The sequence below is a fragment of the Pan paniscus genome, chromosome 6 (assembly GCF_029289425.2).
Source record: "Pan paniscus chromosome 6, NHGRI_mPanPan1-v2.0_pri, whole genome shotgun sequence".
Taxonomy (NCBI): domain Eukaryota; kingdom Metazoa; phylum Chordata; class Mammalia; order Primates; family Hominidae; genus Pan; species Pan paniscus.
In genome coordinates, this window is record NC_073255.2 from 6,049,837 (window position 1) to 6,070,683 (window position 20,847).

A 20,847-nucleotide genomic window follows, 5' to 3' on the forward strand; every position below is an offset into this window, starting at 1 on the left:
GCCCATGCAGCTTATGTGGAAAGGCCACCCCGTGCCACTCAGAATTACCAGGAGCGCAGCAAGTTTAAACTAGACACTGTTTATGCGCCTGACAGCAGGAGACGTGAGCCGGGTGCCTGGGAAAACCATCTTCAAAGCAGCAACTGTTTTCCCAGCTGTGAATGCTCCGTCCTGGGAAATCTGCTCATACCACTACAAAAATAATTTTGAAAAGACCGTACAAATATGCAGCCTCATCTGTCCATTCTGGTACTTTAGACCCAAAACTGAAGAACTTTCTGGAGCACACTATCCGCTTAGCCAGTGACTAATATTCTTTATAAACATGAGTGAATGTTATAATGAAATAAGCTTCCTTGAATAAATGTGATGTTAGTTCACTTAACTGAGAACAATAAGTTCAGAGGCTTCCTTTGAACAGTCAGGAAGTGGAGATAATCGCAGTAGAAGAGAGGGACAGACAGGAAGCCTACTCTTCTGCACTCTCTATTTTCTTACTATGTATCGCAATTTTATAAAAGAAAAATAGTTGTCATGAAGGAAGAGGTGTTACAATCCTGGGTAAAAGGGCCAGGGCAGGAGCATGGACAAGCCACAGGCTCTGGGCACCTCTGGAATAAAATCTCACTTCAGCTTAAAATACCAAACGTATACCGTGACCAGCAATTTCAATATGGTGACCAACTGACATGCCCTTCGAACGCCAAGAAGACAACAGCCCCAGAAACAGCTTCAGTCAGGAGACCCAGGGTGCTGGCCTGGTTCTGCCGCCGGCCGGCTGTGGAACAGGCTTCTGGAGCCCGAGGGTGACGCCCCAGCCTCTAAGAGCAGGTGCTTGAGAACAACAGGGGCTGCCTCATGGGGTGGCCTGTGGTTCAGTCTCAAAAGCAGCAAAGGAATCAATGAACTGCGAGATGCTGATCGTTACTCACTCCACAGATTACTGTGGTGACACTATGTGCAAAACCAGGAGGCCAGCCATGCTTTTAAAAATACTTAGAAAAAAAAATTACAAGCATGTGAAAATGTACCAAATATTTCTCTTTATTTTATTCATATTTTAAGACGAAGTCTCACTCTGTCGCCCAGGCTGGAAGGCAGCGGTGTGATCTCGGCTCACTGCAACCTCCACCTCCCGGGTTCAGGCGATTCTCCTGCCTCAGCCTCCTGAGTAGCTGAGATTACAGGCGCACGCCACGCTTGGCTAACATTTCTCTTTCTAAATGTTTTCATGTTTTCTGTATTTTTCATAATGGGTGTGTTTTACTTTTAAAAAGAGGAGGAAAAGGCTTTGTTTTTAAAATTAAATTAAGAATGATATTAAAAGACCATGTATAAATCAAATCTACGCTGAGAGTTCGGCCGTGTCAGAAAGACGCGTCCATATCACAGGAACAGAGAGGAGCACACGGAAGGGAGAGGAGAGAGGTGAAGGGGCAGAGGGAGTTGCTTTCCTTGCTCAACTTTTCCTTGTATGATTTCCATGCTGTTTATTTAGGAAACGAACGGGAAATGCAGAGCGTTTCCAAGGCATGCACCATGCAGATGCTGCAGAAGTAGCTTCTACCCGCTGCTCACCGCTCCCATCCTCGAGTCCCGCGCACTGCCCGGCCGAGCACTCAGCTGTCGGGCTCTGCCAGCCATGCGGACTCTCCACATGCGGATGCCACCACCAACTTGCCCAACAGAGACAGCCACCTGGTCCCTGCACAGACTCAAGGGTGTGTGTGTCTGGGCATCAGACGGCCATCCAGACCCAGCCAGAGCGAAACCCCAGAGACACGTCCGTCCAGCGCTTCTGAGGGCCCCTGTCTTCTGGGTGCCGTGTCGGGGAGAGGACAGAGCCAAGAGAGGCCAGGACAGCGTGGCAGGGAGAGGATGCAGGAGGGGATCAATGTGGAGAGGGGCAGGCAGGGGCCAGACTCAGGCTGGAGGGGCTGAGAGCTTCCACAGAGTCTGCTGGCAGCACAGACGGATTGACATGTCAGGAGGAGCCCGGCCCACATGAGCAAACAGGAAGGCAGGCGGGAGAACAGGTGCAGCCTGGTGAGGGTGACGGGCCTGGGGCAGGCAGAAGGGCCCCACTCAGGGTGTATTTCAAAGGTAGACAAGACAGGGCTTACTGGGTGTGGGGTGCGGCCAGAAAAGAAACCAGAGAAGATGCCGGTGCTGCCGGAGGGAATCCCTGGCTGTGCTCCCAGCTCCCAAAAGACCAACTGACCTCAAGTCTGAATCTGCCGCCCCCTTCCCTCCGTGCTGTTTCTGCAGTGGCGAAGGGCAGCTGGGCCAGGTGAACACACAAAGAGGAAGCCAAACCGTGGTGCACAGCCAGGCCGGACAGAGGGATGTGGCTCCCTGCCCACCGTGACCACGGCCAGGAGCCCCCAACAGCAGGTCCTGCTGGGACTGCACCAGGCCACGGGGAAGCGCAGCCCTGCCAGCACCAGCCTCCTTGCCTGCCCGCGCAGCATCAGCTCTGCCTGGAAGGAACGCAGACTTGACTCCAGGAAGGAAGGAAGCTCAAATGCTCTGTACTGCAGGACCATGAAGAGAAGCGGGGAAAAGAAAGAGCCACAAAGGAAGCCATGTGTCCATGTGCACTGTGAGCAAGGCCAACACCCACCCGGAAAAACTGCCGCTTAGCCCCGTCTGCAACCCACTATCCCCAAGCTCAGTGGGCACTCCACAGCCCGCCTAGGAATGGGAGAGAGCCCATGATGCGCTCACAGACACCCAGCTATGCACGGGTCAACAAATACGGTCCCATCTGCAAAAAAGAGAGAAAACTGCCATTTACCAAGAACCCACTACACAGAAGCCAGTGACTGCGGAACCACCAACAGACATGACTCTGCCTCCTGCTTCTTAACCCAGGGAAGCTGGTAGCTTCTTCCCACTCTACAGAGAATAAGACCATGAGATGAAGGTTCTGTCTCCCAATAAGAGAATTCGCTGTGACTTCCAACACCATGCTGCCCACAAGCTGCAAAGCACATGCCAAAAGCTCAGTCAACAAGACAGAACTACTGGACAGGGCTCTGAACTCTTTTTGACAATCTTATGAACACTAGGGGTTCTCTCCCCACAACTGTACCACCGTGATGTACAGTCTGCAAGTTCTTCCCTGAATCCCACCAGTGGCCTGCAGGGAAGACCTTCCTGCACTGGAGCCCCACGCCCCGGGAGGAAGCAGAGGAGGGCTGTGTCCCGCACCCCTGGAGGAAGCAGAGGAGGGCTGTGTCCCACACTGGAGTCCCGCACCCCGGGAGGAAGCAGGGGAGGGCTGTGTCCCGCACCCCGGGAGGAAGCAGAGGAGGGCTGTGTCCCGCACCCCTGGAGGAAGCAGAGGAGGGCTGTGTCCCACACTGGAGTCCCGCACCCCGGGAGGAAGCAGGGGAGGGCTGTGTCCCGCACCCCGGGAGGAAGCAGAGGAGGGCTGTGTCCCACACTGGAGTCCCGCACCCCTGGAGGAAGCAGAGGAGGGCTCTGTCCCGCATCCCGGGAGGAAGCAGAGGAGGGCTGTGTCCCGCACCCCTGGAGGAAGCAGAGGAGGGCTGTGTCCCACACTGGAGTCCCGCACCCCGGGAGGAAGCAGAGGAGGGCTGTGTCCCGCGCCCCGGGAGGAAGCAGAGGAGGGCTGTGTCCCGCACCCCTGGAGGAAGCAGAGGAGGGCTGTGTCCCGCACCCCGGGAGGAAGCAGAGGAGGGCTGTGTCCCGCACCCCTGGAGGAAGCAGAGGAGGGCTGTGTCCCACACTGGAGTCCCGCACCCCGGGAGGAAGCAGAGGAGGGCTGTGTCCCGCGCCCCGGGAGGAAGCAGAGGAGGGCTGTGTCCCGCACCCCTGAAGGAAGCAGAGGAGGGCTGTGTCCCACACTGGAGTCCCGCACCACTGGAGGAAGCAGAGGAGGGCTCTGTCCCGCACCCCGGGAGGAAGCAGAGTAGGGCTGTGTCCCGCACCCCTGGAGGAAGCAGAGGAGGGCTGTGTCCCGCACCCCTGGAGGAAGCAGAGGAGGGCTGTGTCCCACACTGGAGTCCCGCACCCCGGGAGGAAGCAGAGGGGGGCTGTGTCCCGCACCCCTGGAGGAAGCAGAGGAGGGCTGTGTCCCACACTGGAGTCCTGCACCCCGGGAGGAAGCATCCGAGGAGGGCTGTGTCCCGCACCCCTGGAGGAAGCAGAGGAGGGCTGTGTCCCGCACCCCGGGAGGAAGCAGAGGGCTGTGTCCCGCACCCCTGGAGGAAGCAGAGGAGTGCTGTGTCCCACATTGGAGTCCCGCACCCCGGGAGGAAGCAGAGGAGGGCTGTGTCCCACACCCCTGGAGGAAGCAGAGGAGGGCTGTGTCCCACACTGGAGTCCCGCACCCCGAGAGGAAGCAGAGGGGGGCTGTGTCCCGCACCCCTGGAGGAAGCAGAGGAGGGCTGTGTCCCACACTGGAGTCCTGCACCCCGGGAGGAAGCATCCGAGGAGGGCTGTGTCCCGCACCCCTGGAGGAAGCAGAGGAGGGCTGTGTCCCGCACCCCGGGAGGAAGCAGAGGGCTGTATCCCACACCCCTGGAGGAAGCAGAGGAGGGCTGTGTCCCACACTGGAGTCCCGCACCCCGGGAGGAAGCAGAGGAGGGCTGTGTCCCGCACCCCGGGAGGAAGCAGAGGGCTGTGTCCCACACCCCTGGAGGAAGCAGAGGAGGGCTGTGTCCCACACTGGAGTCCTGCACCCCTGGAGGAAGCAGAGGGAGGCTGTGTCCCGCACCCCGGGAGGAAGCAGAGGAGGGCTGTGTCCCGCACCCCAGGAGGAAGCAGAGGAGGGCTGTGTCCCGCGCCCCGGGGGGAAGCAGAGGGGGGCTGTGTCCCGCACCCCGGGAGGAAGCAGAGGAGGGCTGTGTCCCGCACCCCGGGAGGAAGCAGAGGAGGGCTGTGTCCCGCGCACCGGGAGGAAGCAGAGGGCTGTGTCCCGCACCCCTGGAGGAAGCAGAGGAGGGCTGTGTCCCACACTGGAGTCCTGCACCCCTGGAGGAAGCAGAGGGAGGCTGTGTCCCGCACCCCGGGAGGAAGCAGAGGGGGGCTGTGTCCCGCACCCCGGGAGGAAGCAGAGGGGGGCTGTGTCCCGCACCCCTGGAGGAAGCAGAGGAGGGCTGTGTCCCACACTGGAGTCCTGCACCCCGGGAGGAAGCAGAGGGGGGCTGTGTCCCGCGCCCCGGGGGGAAGCAGACGGGGGCTGTGTCCTGCACCCCGGGAGGAAGCAGCGGGCTGTGTCCCACAGCCCTGGAGGAAGCAGAGGAGGGCTGTGTCCCACACTGGAGTCCTGCACCCCTGGAGGAAGCAGAGGGAGGCTGTGTCCCGCACCCCGGGAGGAAGCAGAGGGAGGCTGTTCCCGCACCCCTGGAGGAAGCAGAGGAGGGCTGTGTCCCACACTGGAGTCCTGCACCCCGGGAGAAAGCAGAGGGGGGCTGTGTCCCGCGCCCCGGGGGGAAGCAGAGGGGGGCTGTGTCCCGCGCCTTGGGGGGAAGCAGAGGGGGGCTGTGTCCCACGCCCCGGGGGGAAGCGGTGGGGGCTGTGTCCCGCGCCCCGGGGGGAAGCAGAGGGGGGCTGTGTCCCGCGATCCGGGGGAAGCAGAGGGGGGCTGCTCTCCTTGGCAGGCCCTGTGGGCAGCTTTGCACCTATCTGCTGCGGACTCCACGAATCTCACGGCCCAAACGCACGGGTGTGCTGACTTGTCAACTGGGGGTTCCCATGAGGCAGGGGCAGTGCAAATCTGCCTGGGGTTCTGATTCTGTGCGGATGGCTTTCTATCCACCCCAGCTTCCCTGCCATGTGTCTCAGCCAGCTAAAAGGATTTTGTACCTCCCATTTTAAGGACAAATGGCTCTCGGCTAGGAGGGCAGTTGAGTTCCACTCTCTGCTGCCTGAGTGTCTGAGATCACCCGGGTTGCCGTGTCACTGCTGACACACATGCCCCTACCGTGTGCACCCGCTTTGATGCCGATGGGGGCCATCCAGTGTGCACCCCCCTCACTGGAGCGGCTGCTGGGTCTCTTCTTTACCACCTGCTTTTGAATTAACTATGCTAGAAAATTCGGCTGTGATATTTCTCCCAGGCTTTTTTTTTTTTTTTTGAGACGGAGTCTCGCTCTGTCGCCCAGGCTGGAGTGCAGTGGTGCAAACTCGGCTCACTGCAATTCTGCTTCCCAGGTTCAAGCGATTCTCCTGCCTCAGCCTCCCAAGTAGCTGGGATCACAGGCGCCCCACCATCACACCCAGCTCATTTTTCTATTTTTTGTAGAGACAGGGTTTCACCATGTTGGCCAGATTGGTCTCAAATTCTTGACCTCAGGTGATCCACCCGCCACAGCCTCCCAAAGTGCTCGGAGCCACCACGCCCAGCCTCTTCCAGTATTTTTATGTGTGTGAGGCAGAAGGGACGATTTCCCATGTTGACCAATCCACCATATTGACAGAAGTTCCATATATCTGCATTGCCTAAACTTTCATGACAAGCATGTATTTGTTTTAAACAATTTAAAAATACCTTAATCCAATAAAAGAATTAAGACTCTTCAAGTGGTCCTAATCCCAACAGGCTGAAAACCACCAGCCTGAAGATCACCTTGGGAATCCAGCCGACACGCGTGGCCCCTGAGGCCCCCCATTCCTGCATGGTTTCTAAAAGCATATAAAAAACACGTTCACTGCTCATTTTTGTAAAGGCTACAGTGTAACACTCCATTTCACTTGCAGCTCAGCACGCAGTCACTCCACACCCTGGGGTGCGGTGAGTTTAGTCTGCAGGTGCGAACACGGAACAGGTGGACGTGCCCTCCCCACTCACCTCTCCGTGGGCGACGGAGCCCTTCCCGCCCGCCAGGCCCTCCCCACTCACCCCTCCATGGCCAGCAGGGCCCTTCCCCTCCCCCGCCAGGCCCTGCCCACTCACCCCTCCGTGGGCAGCGGAGCCCTTCCCGCCCGCCGGGCCCTCCCCACTCACCCCTCCATGGCCAGCAGGGCCCTTCCCCTCCCCCGCCAGGCCCTGCCCACTCACCCCTCCGTGGGCGGCGGAGCCCTTCCCGCCCGCCGGGCCCTCCCCACTCACCCCTCCATGGCCAGCAGGGCCCTTCCCCTCCCCCGCCAGGCCCTCCCCACTCACCCCTCCGTGGGCGGCGGAGCCCTTCCCGCCCGCCGGGCCCTCCCCACTCACCCCTCCATGGCCAGCAGGGCCCTTCCCCTCCCCCGCCAGGCCCTCCCCACTCACCCCTCCGTGGGCGGCGGAGCCCTTCCCGCCCGCCGGGCCCTGGGGCAGCACAGCTTCCCGATTCCCACGTGCCTCTGCGTCTCGGCGCCACGGGTGACTTTCGGTCCAGATGCCAGCAAAGACATCTCTCTGTCTACCAGGCAACCACCTCCATCCTCACCTCCTCACGGGCAGACTCTAACTACCTCCGCTCTCTCCACAAATGCCAGTGCGAGCGCCGCCTCGCCGGGCCGTGGGCTGCGGCCAGGGCTACAGTAATGAGCCGGAGGGCAGCGTGGGGAGGACACCAATGCCGGCACCTTCTCCCGGGCCCTCCACGCCCAGACACGGAGGCTACGCAAATCTGCCCCCAGCGCAGAGGCGAGCGGGTGCCCACAGGAGACGGAGGAGCTCGCGCCAGCCGAGGCAGGGCTCAGTCTGTGGAAGAGCTCTGGCGGCACCAGCGCATGTGGTAGCAAAATCCCCACGCAGCCGCTCCTAGCTTCCCGCCAGAATACCTCGAGATGCCAGAAGGAAAGCGCACACACCACCACAAAAGCGAAGCTAAACAATCCGCTGTGAAAATCAGGGAGGCACGTCCTCCGACGACAAGGATGCCGAGCAGGGCTTCCATCTTCATGGTGCGGCGCCGAGAGGAAAAGCCAGCCACCAAAGACCCTTCACCCCTCTCCCCGCGCCGGCACCTCCCGGGCCAAGGTCTCCAAATCTAACGGAGGCTGGGAAGGGCCCCTCAGTGCGAAGGCACGGCCGCCTGGGCAGCCTGAGCGCTCTTCCCGCGCCTCCCGCCACGTCTTCCCATGGCTCCCGTGGGGCAGAGCGGGAGCGGGTGTCGGGGGTTTGGGGAGATCCACCATGGGGCCGCATCCCGAGGGAGCAGACCGGGACACGGGCCTCGCGGGGCCTGTGCGGCCACAGCGCTGTGGGGCGTGGGAGGCCGCTGTCTGTGTAGGGCAAAAGCCATAAACACAAACAGCCCAACTGGAAAAATATTTGAAACATGAAGGAAAGATAAAGGCTGTTAGTTTAAGAAGTGTGTTTGCAAATCAGTACAGAAAAGATAAATTACAATAGAAGTGGTTAAAAAAAAAAAAACCACACACAGGCAATTCACAAAAAAAAAAACCAAATGACCAATATGTACATGGAAAATGACCATCAACCGTAATCTAAGAAGCTGAAATTAGAGCAATCACGCCGTGTGTGGTGGCACACGCCTATAGTCCCAGCTACTCCAGAGGCCGAGGCAGAGAACTGCTTAAACCTGGGAGGTGGCGGTTGCAGTGAGGCGGGGTCGCACCAGTGCACTCCAGCCTGGGCGACAGAGCGAGACTCCGTCTCAAAAGAAAAAAGCAAAAAAAAAAAACAACAAAAAACATTTAATGTCTGGCTTGGTGCTTTGCAGTCTGCCTGTCTAATCTGCAGTAAACTTTTGAGGAGGTGGCACCAGATATAACATGTGTCTGTTATTTTTAGAATTAACTGATTAAAATGTTTTGCTATTTAAAATAAATAAATAAAATAAAGCAATCACCAGCTATCACTGCTTCCTGTCACACTGGATCACAACACACAGGGAGGACACAGGGTAGCAGGTGTTCTGCTGCGGCCCAGGCCTCATATAACCATCTTGATGGCACAGGTTTTCTCAAAGTGCAACTTTAAGGGAAAGACATAAAATGAAAGCAACTACTATTCTCATCCATGGCCTAACACAAAGGTGTTGAACAAAACAGTCTTTATTCAAGGGCCTGCTGCTTGTCGTTTTGCTTAAAGTCACGGTTTCTGGCCAGGTGCGGTGGCTCATCCCTGAAATCCCAGCACTCTGGGAGGCCAAGGCGAGAGGATCGCTTGAGCCTGCGATTTCAAGACCAGCCTAGGCAACGTAGGGAGACTCTGTCCCTACAAAAAATATAAAATTTAGCTGGGCATGGTGATACATAAACCTGTGGTCCCAGCTACTTGGGAGGCTGAGGTGGGAGGATCACTTGAGCCAGGGAGGTTGAGGCTACAGTGAGCCAGGATCACGCCATTGCACTTCAGCCTGGGTGACAGAGGGAGACCCTCTCAAAAAAAAAAAAGTTGCAGTTTCCAAGGGCCTCGGGGCGGGTGACACTGAGTGAGGACTCGCTGTGGATGGAAAAGCAAACATGCCCACTGCAGAAATCCTCAGCACACGCGGCTGCTACAGACGTTAACCACAGCGTCATTTCACGGTGGCAGAATCAGTCTTTCTGGTTTCTTCCATAAATTTCTCTGTATTCTCTGATTTCTTTTACATTAATCATGTATAACTCAGGAAAAATAATACACATTACTTTTTTAAAATTACATTTTGCTGAGTTCTTTTCTGTTGACCACAAAGAAGCAGCGCTGGCAAACATCTGGGCTGATCACAGCAGCAATGACAGCATTAGATGGAAATTCCACTGACATGGAAACAGTGGGCTTTCTGGAATATGGGGAAGTGGATCCTGTTTTCTTTGGCCCAGAATGAGGATGGTCAGATCTCCATGGCAGTGAGGAAGGCCGGCGAGCCTCCAGTTTCTCAGCAGTTCTTTGGATCTGACCAGCAGGCTAAGAAAGCCCAGCTTAGAGATGAGAGAGGCCGGCCGGGAGCCCAGTGCCAGCTAACAGCTCACCTGCCCTGCGGCCCGGCCTCCACCTGCTCACTCTGAGAGACGCCTGGCAAGGTGGCTGGGACGGCTACCCCCAAAAGGCTCCTGGAGAAAGAGACCACAGAAGTGCCCCACACAGACAGGGTGAACGAGCCTCCTCGGACAGGAACAGCGTGGATGGCCCCACATGAAGCCAGGAAAGTCCCACGGAACCTGGCAGCTTCCAGCAACGATTGGGCCAATAGCACATATCACGAGCCTTGGAAAAGCAAACGAGCTTTAATTCTGCTTCTCCTAATTCCTAGGACATTAATCGGCTGTCCTCTTCGAAACGGGAGCGCTGTGATCCAAATGGCTAAAAAAAAAAAAAGAAAAAGAAAAAGCGATCACACCATGTGCCAGTGAGGGTGCGGGGTCCGGCCTCAGCTGTGCTTGCGGTGCGAACACAAAACGGCACGGCCACTCTGGAGAAGCGCAGCGGCTTCGTAAACATCTAAACATGCATGCACCGTGCAACCCGGCAGCCATGTCCTGGGCACTTACCCCAGAGCGATGGAAACGTATGCTCAGGCATATTTACAGAGCTTTATTCACAAAAGCCAAAGCCCAGAGATCCAGATGTTCTTTGCACCGTGGATGAATAAGGGTCTATAAAGCAGCAGCACCAGGAGCCGTGCAGCGCAGGATCCTCCTGTATCCTGACCGCCGCAGTGGTGGGTACAGAAAGCTACGCACGTGGAAAAACTGCAGGGTGCACACACACCCGCACGTACAACCGTGGACTCTGGACGAGCTCTGTGCGAGGCATCCACGTCGATGTCCTGGGGAAGCCAGGCCACACAGGCCCCTCATGCTTTTTTTTTTTTAATTTACTATGAATCTACCGTTATTTTAAACATAAACTTGCTTTAAGAGAAAGTGCGACTGAGCGCCCCGATGGCACTGGCTTGCTGAGTACTGTGTTTTCACGCTGTCCCCCAGCAACCAATGCCCTGAAAGCCAGGAGTATCCGCTCCCGGAAGGCGCCGCCCGGGCAGCAGCAGCTGCTCCTGTTCTCTGCAGGTTGGTGCTCTTCCTGTTGGGAGCAGGTGTGCGACCCACATGGCAGGGGCACGGACTCGCTTCGACCGTCCACACTGAGAAGATTCCGTAAGCATCACGAGGTGCTGATGGGTCACCACGCCCCACAGGATGCAGAACAGCTGGAATCAGATGGCAGCGCTGGGCAGGGACTCGGAGCTCATCTACTTCACATCTCACGCTCCACAGGACTCCTTCCCGGGCGGCCCTTACAACACCCACCTCGTCCCAGCCCGAGCATTTCCCAGGACAGACTCATTACCTCCTCTTAGACAGCACTGATTTTCCGACAGCGCGCCTCATCCCAAGCCACCATCTCTGCCTGTAATTCCTACCCGCGGGTGGCAGCTCTGACTGCCAGGCAAGGAGCGGTGCAGAAACTCTGAGCCATGGCAGGCTTCGAGGGGCAAAGGGGCTCCAGGACTCAGCCTGGATGGCGGGAGGCCATGCTCTGCTCCAGGGCTCTTCTCAAACTTGTCTCCAGGGAGCGAATGGAGAGGCCCAAGCTCAGGAAGCAGTACAAACCTCTCAGGGGCTCAACTTCCCGTCAACGTAGATACTAATTTTATATTTCAAGTTAAATGTCCTCTTGTTGCTCACTGATGCCCTATTCTTCTCCTAATTAACCCGCAGTGCAGCGGTGCCCATGGCAAGCTTTCCCACTGTAGCAAGGACACGGCCCTGATCATTTCCCACAATAAACCCAGAGTCCTGCCAACCTCCCAAGGGGTGCAGGCCAGACCGTGAGGCCACTGGCCCAGACAAGGGCCGGGCTGTTCCTTACTCAAAGTGCAACCACTGGGCCTCTTCCACGTGGTAGGAGACGCAGAGCTGGAGGCAGAAAGACCTGCTGCCTAAATGCCACGATCTGTCAGGGCAGAGGCCGCCCGCAGCTGGGGAGTGACCTCAGACGCAGGTCCTAAGCTGCAGGTTAAAGAGGTAAATGCGCCCCTGTCACCAGCGTGAATTGTGGTGAGCCTGGAGAAGTGCTGTTTCTGCCTTGGGTGGACTCGATGTTTAGTCTCGGAGAATGAAACTTCAGCCCCCGGCAGCCTCTGTGGGTAAATCAGCTTTGGTTGGACACGGCTGCCCCCGCTCGGCCGCTCATGGCCTAACGCTGCTCCTGCTCCACAGGCCGTGATGGGCGCGGGGCCCAAGGGCTAGCCCCTTCCCCAGCTGGCCTTTACGGAAGGACTGAGGCCAGCTCTCCCATGGGTGAAGGAAAGAGATGGTGATCAGGAACACCAGCAAACCAGGGCTGACAAGAGCAAGGAATCGCCAGGCCCAAATCACGGGGTGAGCCGGGGCTCAGAAACGAGGGTGGCCCGGGAGCCATTCTGCCCGGGGGGTTGGGCAGGTGTCCGAGGCCCCACAGGGCAGGAGGGGAGGTGGAGGGGCTCGCAGGAGAGCTGCCCCTGCCCCGCACGAAGCAGCTGCTCTCACAGGGTTGCAGGGTTGGACGTGGGTGGGAGCCATGGTCACTCTGCAGCCTTCCCAGCAAACCCATAAGCACCAAACTCCCTGTGTTAAACCCCTTCCTGTTTGAGATGCCTGTGGGGGTCCTGTTTCGCCTTCGTGGATACCGTGGGCATGTCTGTTACCAGGCTGCAGCCCACAAAAGTGAAAGCTCATGCTTTGGCGGAAACAATTCAAAGTCTCTACTTGCTTAAAAATTCTCATCTTTTGAGATAAATAAGATCCAAAAAGATACGTCTCATTTTATAATAAATCTTTGCTGTTTTTTAGGAGTGTTTCTTGGGGAGAGGGAAGAAACTGTTTGATTTTCATCATGTCTGCGTGTTAAATTTCTCCAAACACTTCTTGGGCATTCACTGAGATGAGAAACGGCCCCGGCCCTGCCACTGCCCACCCTTTGGGAAACGCCCCACCACAGACCCAGCCCCCAGGCTCGCCCTCACCGGGCGCCAGGGGATGTTTGCTATTTAACACAGAGAACAGGAAATCAGGAGGCGCTCCCCATCACCTCCCAGGTCAGACGCCATCCACCCTCCTCATCACCAACGCCCATGCAGGATGACATCACTACAGCTCTACGGACAGGCTTCCGTCACCAACGCCCACGCAGGATGACTTCACTACAGCTCTACGGACAGGCTTCCATCACCAACGCCCATGCAGGATGACATCACTACAGCGCTACGGACCGGCTTCCATCACCAACGCCCATGCAGGATGACATCACTACAGCGCTACGGACCGGCTTCCATCACCAACGCCCACGCAGGATGACATCACTACAGCTCTAGGGACCGCTTCCATCACCAACGCCCACACAGGATGACATCACTACAGCTCTAGGGACGGCTTCCATCACCAATGCCCACGCAGTATGATGACAACACTACAGCTCTACGGACCGGCTTCCATCACCGACGCCCATGCAGGATGACATCACTGCAGCTCTAGGGACGGCTTCCATCACCAATGCCCACGCAGTATGATGACAACACTACAGCTCTATGGACCGGCTTCCATCACCAACGCCCACGCAGGATGGCATCACTACAGCTCCACGGACCGGCTTCCATCACCAACGCCCACGCAGGATGACATCACTACAGCTCTACGGACCGGCTTCCATCACCAACGCCCACGCAGGATGACATCACTACAGCTCTAGGACCGGCTTCCATCACCAACGCCCACGCAGGATGACATCACTACAGCTCCAGGGACCGGCTTCCATCACCAACGCCCACGCAGGATGACATCACTACAGCTCTACGGACCGGCTTCCATCACCAACGCCCACGCAGGATGACATCACTACAGCTCCAGGGACCGGCTTCCATCACCGACGCCCACGCAGGATGATGACATCACTACAATTCTACGGACCGGCTTCCATCACCGACGCCCACGCAGGATGATGACATCACTACAGTTCTACAGACCGGCTTCCATCACCGACGCCCACGCAGGATGACATCACTGCAGTTCTACGGACCGGCTTCCATCACCGACGCCCACGCAGGATGATGACATCACTGCAGTTCTATGGACCAGCTTCCATCACCAACGCCCACGCAGGATGATGACATCACTGCAGTTCTACGGACCGGCTTCCATCACCGACGCCCACGCAGGATGACATCACTGCAGTTCTACGGACCGGCTTCCATCACCGACGCCCACGCAGGATGATGACATCACTACAGCTCTAGGACCGGCTTCCATCACCAACGCCCACGCAGGATGATGACATCACTACAGTTCTACGGACCGGCTTCCATCACCGACGCCCACGCAGGATGATGACATCACTGCAGTTCTACGGACCGGCTTCCATCACCGACGCCCACGCAGGATGATGACATCACTGTAGTTCTACGGACCGGCTTCCATCACCGACGCCCACGCAGGATGACATCACTGCAGTTCTACGGACTGGCTTCCATCACCGACGCCCACGCAGGATGATGACATCACTGTAGTTCTACGGACCGGCTTCCATCACCGACGCCCACGCAGGATGATGACATCACTAGAGCTCTACGGACCGGCTTCCATCACCGACGCCCACGCAGGATGACATCACTGCAGTTCTACGGACCGGCTTCCATCACCGACGCCCACGCAGGATGACATCACTACAGCTCTACGGACCGGCTTCCATCACCAACGCCCACGCAGGATGATGACATCACTACAGCTCTAGGACCGGCTTCCATCACCAACGCCCACGCAGCATGACATCGCTCCAGCTCTACCGACCGGCTTCCATCACCCACATGCCTTTTTCATTTTGTTTTGTTTTCTAGAGACCAGGTCTTGCTACGTTGCCCAGGCTGGCCCTGAACTCCTGAGCTCAAGGGATCCTCCCACCTCAGCCCCCCTAGAAGCTGGGACCACAGGCCTGTGCTTATTCAAAAACAGACAAAAAGGAAGCCCATCGTTCCTGCTACGGGAATGCTGCCAGTGTCACATGCTGCCCATCTTCTCACCCAGAGAGCCACACTATGTTTCCTTCAGAATTCAACTGAGACCAAAACAAGAAAACCACAGCACAACGCTTACCCAGCAAAAATATTAAAACACCAGGCTTCTGGGTTAAGCCAGAAACAAAAAAGTAGTTCTGCTTTGGAAAATGTGAATTATATGGTCATATTAAAGATGATCACCTCTATCATACAACACTGGCTCAAAAGTCCTAGCCGTTGCTAGAAGAAAAACAAAGACGGCATAAACACGAAGTGGAGACACACCTGCCATTCTCTGCAGACATTTTCGCTTACTTAAAAAACCCGATACAAGAGAATCAATTGACAATAGAATTAGAAAACTCAGCATCGTTGTTAGCTCTAAGATCAACATCCAAATTATCTATAACTTCCCAATACACCATCAATAACCATTATGACACACCAAAGGAGGAAACAGACTCAAAAGTATCAAGAATCCTAACAAGAAACAAGCAAGACCTTTCCAGAGAAAACCATAAAACTTTCCTGAATGACAGAAAAGACAACCTCAATAAGTTGCAAAAAAATGTTCGTGGAGTAGAAAAGCTGATTCCAAAATTCACATAAATAAAAGGCCAAGAACACTGTCCAAAAAAACAATGAAGAAAGAGTTTCTTATGGCCGGGCAAGGTGGCTCACGCCTGTAATATCAGGACTTTGGGAGGCCTGAGGAGGGAGAATCACTTGAGCCCAGGAGTTTGAGACCAGCCTGGGCAAGATAGTGAGACCCCATCTCTACCAAAAAAAAAAAAAAAAAAAAAAAGAGGTACTTACTTTGCTAGATATTAAAGCATATTTTTTTTAAAAAAACTAAAGTATTAAACAGTGTGGTAAGGACCTCACTAAATCAATTACGGTATAACAAGATAATGGAATACTATGAGACTCTTAAAAAAAAATAGGCTATTGTGGGCTGGGCGCAGTGGCTCACGCCTGTAATCCCAGCACTTTGGGAGGCCGAGGCAGGAGGATCATGAGGTCTAGAGATCGAGACCATCCCGGCCAACATGGTGAAACCCCGTCTCTACTAAAAATACAAAATTAGCCAGGCGTGGTGGCACACACCTGTTAATAGGATATTCTAACCAGGATTCTAAGACAATTCAAATGATAAAAGAACTGTCTTTTCAACAAGCAGAGCTGGGGCAAGTAGATATTCACATGCAGAAGAATGAAACCGTATCTCCACCTTGCACTACACTCAACAATTCACAAAAAACAAATCAAAAACGTAAATGTAAAGCCAGACACAGGGGCTCACACCTGTATTCCCAGCACTTTGAGAGGCCAAGGCAGGAGGCTTGCTTCTTAGATGTGGTATCAAAAGCACCGGCAACAAAAGAAAAATAGATCAGCTGGTCTTCATCAAAATCGAAATCTTAAGCGCCTCAAAGGACATCAAGAAAGTGAAAGAGAAGCCACAGAATGGGAGAAAATACCTGCAAGTGTACTTCCCAGACACACTAGGATATCTAGAATCAGAAGGTCACATATCACAGTGCTGGCGAGGACATGGAGAAAGTGCAACTCTCGGCTGGGCGCAGTGGCTCACGCCTGTGATTTCAGCACTTTTGGGAGGCCGAGGCAGGCTGCTCACCTGAGGTCAGGAGTTCAAGACCAGCCCAGCCAACAAGGCGAAACTCTGTCTCTACAAAAAAATACAAAATTAGCTGGGCGTGGTGGCACATGCCTGTAATTCCAGCTACTCGGGAGGCTGAGAGAGGAGAATTGCTTGAACCCGGGAGGCAGAGGTTGTGGTGAGCTGAGATTGTGTCACTGCACTCCAGCCTGGGCAACAAGAGCGAAACTCCGTCAAAAAAAAAAAAAAAAAAAAAAGGGATAGAATGCTCAACAAAAGATTCTAAGGCAAGTGTATCTTTCTTTTAGAACAAAAGAAGTTAGATCCCTATCACACATAAAACAAATTTAAATTGGTTCTAAAAAATATAAAAGAGAAGCACTTCTTTCGGAAGAAAAAAACAGAAGTCATAAAGAAAAAACTGACCTTACATCAATTATATCTCAATAAAAAGCTGTTTTTTAAAACCACATACTCAGAATGATGAAACTACACCTATAAGAGCAGCCAAAAATTATACCTCAATAAAAAGCTGTTTTTTAAAACCACATACTCAGTATGACAAGACAGCACTTACCAGAGCTGCCAAGATTAAGAAGCTAGCAGCACCGCGTGTCGACCAGGGTGTGGAGGCGCCAGGACCCTCATGCTTCCTTTTTGTTCAACATTTTGGGTTTTTTTTAATTTTTAGACAGGGTCTCGCTCTGTCACCCAGGCTGGAGTACAGTGGTGCAATCTTGGCTCACTGCAGCCTCTGGTGATTCTCCCATCTTCGCCTCCCTAGCAGCTGAGATTACAGGTGCACGCCACCATGCCTGGCCAATTTTTGTATTTTTTATACAGACAGGGTTTCACCATGTTGCCCCGGCTGGTCTCAAACTCCTGAACTCAAGTGATCCTTCTGCCTCGGCCTCCCAAAAGTGCTGAGATTACAGGCACGAGCCACCGTACCCGGCCAGCAGCTTCTCAAAAAATTAACCACGCACTTACTATAGGATCCAGCAATTCCGGTCCTCGGAACGAAAGCATAGAAAGTCGCAGATGCAAATGTTCACAGCACATTCATAACAGCCCTAAGCTGGAAACAACTCAGTCTCCAAACCCTGGTAAACGGGTGAGAGAATCTGTGATCATTCCGCACCATGGACTATTTTACTCAGTCCCAAAAACGGATGGACACGGGGCAGCACGGCCGACAGGCGGCCCATGAACTATTAGCCATGAAAACGGATCAAAAACAGATGGACATGGGGCAGTGCGGCTGGCAGACAGCCCATGAACTATTACTCAGCCCCAAAAATGAATGGACATGGGGCAGATGGACTATTTTACTCAGCCACAAAAACGGATCAAAAACGGATGGACACGGGGCAGCGCGGCCGGCAGGGATGGAGGAGGGAGCCGGCCTCCCGCTGCCTACGCGGGCTTCAGGGAGACCACACAAGTTCTCGGGGTCTCAGTTCCCCCACACGTAAGACTGTTCCTCAGGTTCCACCTGCCTTTCAGCCCTGTACATGTATGAGTTCAAAATTCAGTCGGCAGACAACCCGGCATGCAGCAGTCAGACAGGAGAAAATAAAAACAATGTGGTGGGGGTGGGTGGAATTCTACTAAGAAAAACAATTCGGGCTCCCAGGGAGCCTCCACAAACACCAGCCACTACTCAGCCCCAAGAGTTCAATGACACACAATCCCACTGCCAGGGCAGTAATGCTTCTTGGGGCAAAATACCATTGGTCTTAAGTATTTTGGATCAGAGCAAATTCTCAAGGCCATGAAGTTCACGGCCTCATTTGATGGTTTTATAAAGCTGTGGGCTTCATGCTCAAGTAATACACACTGATTTTCAAGATTACAAAAGCAGCAAATCCAGAGCCTCTACACGCCGGTTCAAGCCAAGTAGCCCTGCTCCCTTCCGCTGACCACCACCTGTGCCCCACGTTCTGGCTGTGCGAGGCGCAAGCCCCACAGCCAGGCGGTCACGCCAGGTGGGTTTACAGCCAAGACCACGAAACACCCAGGGCCAGAAAGACTGCACCTGGGAACATGGTACCCTGGGCTTACTGTGGCCCACGAAGCCTTCTGTGGCCACTGCACTCACACAGGGCAGCGTGCTGCACCCACCCACTGCATTCACACAGGGCAGCGTGCTGCACCCACCCACCGCACTCACACAGGGCAGCGTGCTGCACCCACCCACCGCACTCACACAGGGCAGCGTGCTGCACCCACCCACTGCACTCACACAGGGCAGCATGCTGCACACGCCCGAGGCCTTGTCTGAGCCCTCATGGTCCTTACACGGCACCTCGACACATGGACCCTGCCCTCGACTGAGGCTCCGCCGGCTCGCAGCCAGCCACAGGAAGGGATCCTGGTCTCTGCTAGTGGGCTCCATGAGGTAACCAGAGTCAGAAACCAGGGGTGAGTCTCTTCCCCAGGACCAGCTGGCCGGGTGACTGAAACCAGCACAGCACCCACGCCTCTGCCCCTGGCACCTCCAGGCTGCTGAGAATCAGCTGTCAAGATGCTCGTGGGGACGGAAAGTGTTGCACACATAAGGGATTCTTACGAGGCAGAGGAAGCCAGGGGGGTTCTGCTGACATGCTGACAGCAGTGGACTGAGGGAGCCCACCTTCCATTTCCAGGCAGCCAAACAGCACTGACAGCAGCAGGGAGGCGGCCAAGTCATCACAGGGGCCTCCACACCAGCAGCCACTCGGCTGGCTCTGCATGGGGTGGTCATGCGTATGCCGCCTTCCCCCGCATACGGCTCCGTGGCTTCAGACAGAAACAGAGAAGCTAAGGGTCCCCTTTAGTGAGACTGGAGAGGCAGGGGGAGGGCGAAAGACACAAAGACCTGCCGAGTCACATGACCTCCCACCACGTCCGCCGACCCCAAGGGATGCTGGGCAGCAGGCCTGGCTCAGCCGGGGCCCCACAGTCCTCCCGAAGGACATGTGTCATTTGAAACTTCATCCTCACAACCCGCTCAAGTGGGAAACCAGGCCTGGAAGGGTTAAAGGAACGTGAAAACAGAACTCCTAAACCCCAGCTCCCCAGGGAGGGCTTAGCTATGAAACAGGAAGCAGACAGGGCAAACCCTGGGACCCCTCTGGTCCACAAGAGGAAAGGCCCAAGGCGCCAACCCCAGCGGCAGAACTTCCTGCCCGCAGAGCTGAGGAGGACAGAAGCGGCAGGTGCCAGTCCCTCCTAAGACCAGTGGGCAATCATACAGCCCAGTCACCAAGACACGAGACAGGCCCATGGGAGCAACTGTTCCTCCTGCCGGGGCCACCACAAGCCACCCACCTCCCCAGCACTCCAGGAGAGCAGGGCCCTCCGGGATGGGGAGCTCAGCAAACAACACCCAGAGCCGAGACCCTGAGGCCCTGGTGCCCAGGACCGAGGAACGGCCAAACCTCACCAGTGCCAGACAGAGGCACCAGGGACTGAAGCCTGGGAGAGTGAGTGCACCCGGCCCAGGAGGCTTCCCGGGCCAAGCCCACAGGCCTGAGTGGGAACCGGAACGCTGAAGGAACACTCCCCAAGGGGCGATGAAGTTCCCATCACTTGGGGACATGGCGGCAATCCTGGCGCAAGCTCAGAGTGCTCATGCTGTGGGAAGAGGCTGCACGGGGCCCCGGGAGTGGCCGCTGACCCGCAGGCTCCCCAGACGGACGTTGCTGGGAGGACAACACCATGGCCCACGGGGGGACACAGGCTTCTCCATCCTCGATGGTGGATTCCGGAGGTTCATCCAGGATCCACTGGGGGAGGGGAGGGAAGCAGCGCAGTACTTTTCCACACGCTCCGCCGGAGCCCAGGAATGCTGCTCCCCAGGCCCAGCCGCCCACCCTCCTAAGCACTTGGGTTCAGCTTCACAAAAACGCTTGAAACTTTTTTTTTTTTAAACAATTTCCCATGAGAACCAGGGAGAGTCAGCAAGGAAATATCCATATTAGCAGAGACACCCCATTTCGCTGGGAGACTGGCTCCCAGACATACAAGAACATGAGCCCCTGAGCCCCCACACTCCATCTGAAAACCCTCCCAGTAGCCTGGAAACTGGCCACAGGGGCATGCAGTTTGCAGAGAATCCAGCTGAAGGCAGCTCCCTCCGCCAGCTCCCTCGGAAGGAACGTGCTGCCGACCCCTGCTGGTGAACGGGCTCCACCGAGACCGCATTCCCTGGCTTCCCAGGCCCTCTTCCCGCTGCCAGCTCCTCCAAAGGCTAAGGAACCAGCTCCAGGTCGCTTCCCAACGCTCAGCTGGGCGGGCCTGAGACCAACTCCACACCAGTGGCCGGAAAGCCAAGTGAGAGTTGGTGACTCTGCCGGCAGCCGCATG

General features: G+C 55.8%; 1 protein-coding gene across 8 annotated transcripts in view; it reads right to left on the reverse strand.

Moving 5' to 3' along the window:
- C6H7orf50 (chromosome 6 C7orf50 homolog) overlaps positions 1–20,847 on the reverse strand; it is a 142,242-nt gene that overhangs the window by 105,604 nt on the left and 15,791 nt on the right. Inside the window, exon 3 of one of the 8 annotated variants that reach the window (XM_057302817.2) lies at positions 8,959–10,210. The exons of the other annotated variants lie outside the window; for them this stretch is intronic. Within the exon in view, the coding sequence (XP_057158800.1) occupies positions 10,157–10,210 (54 nt within the window). The 3' untranslated portion in view covers positions 8,959–10,156. Of the gene's footprint in view, positions 1–8,958; positions 10,211–20,847 lie in introns of those variants that run through there. 8 annotated transcript variants of the gene reach the window in all.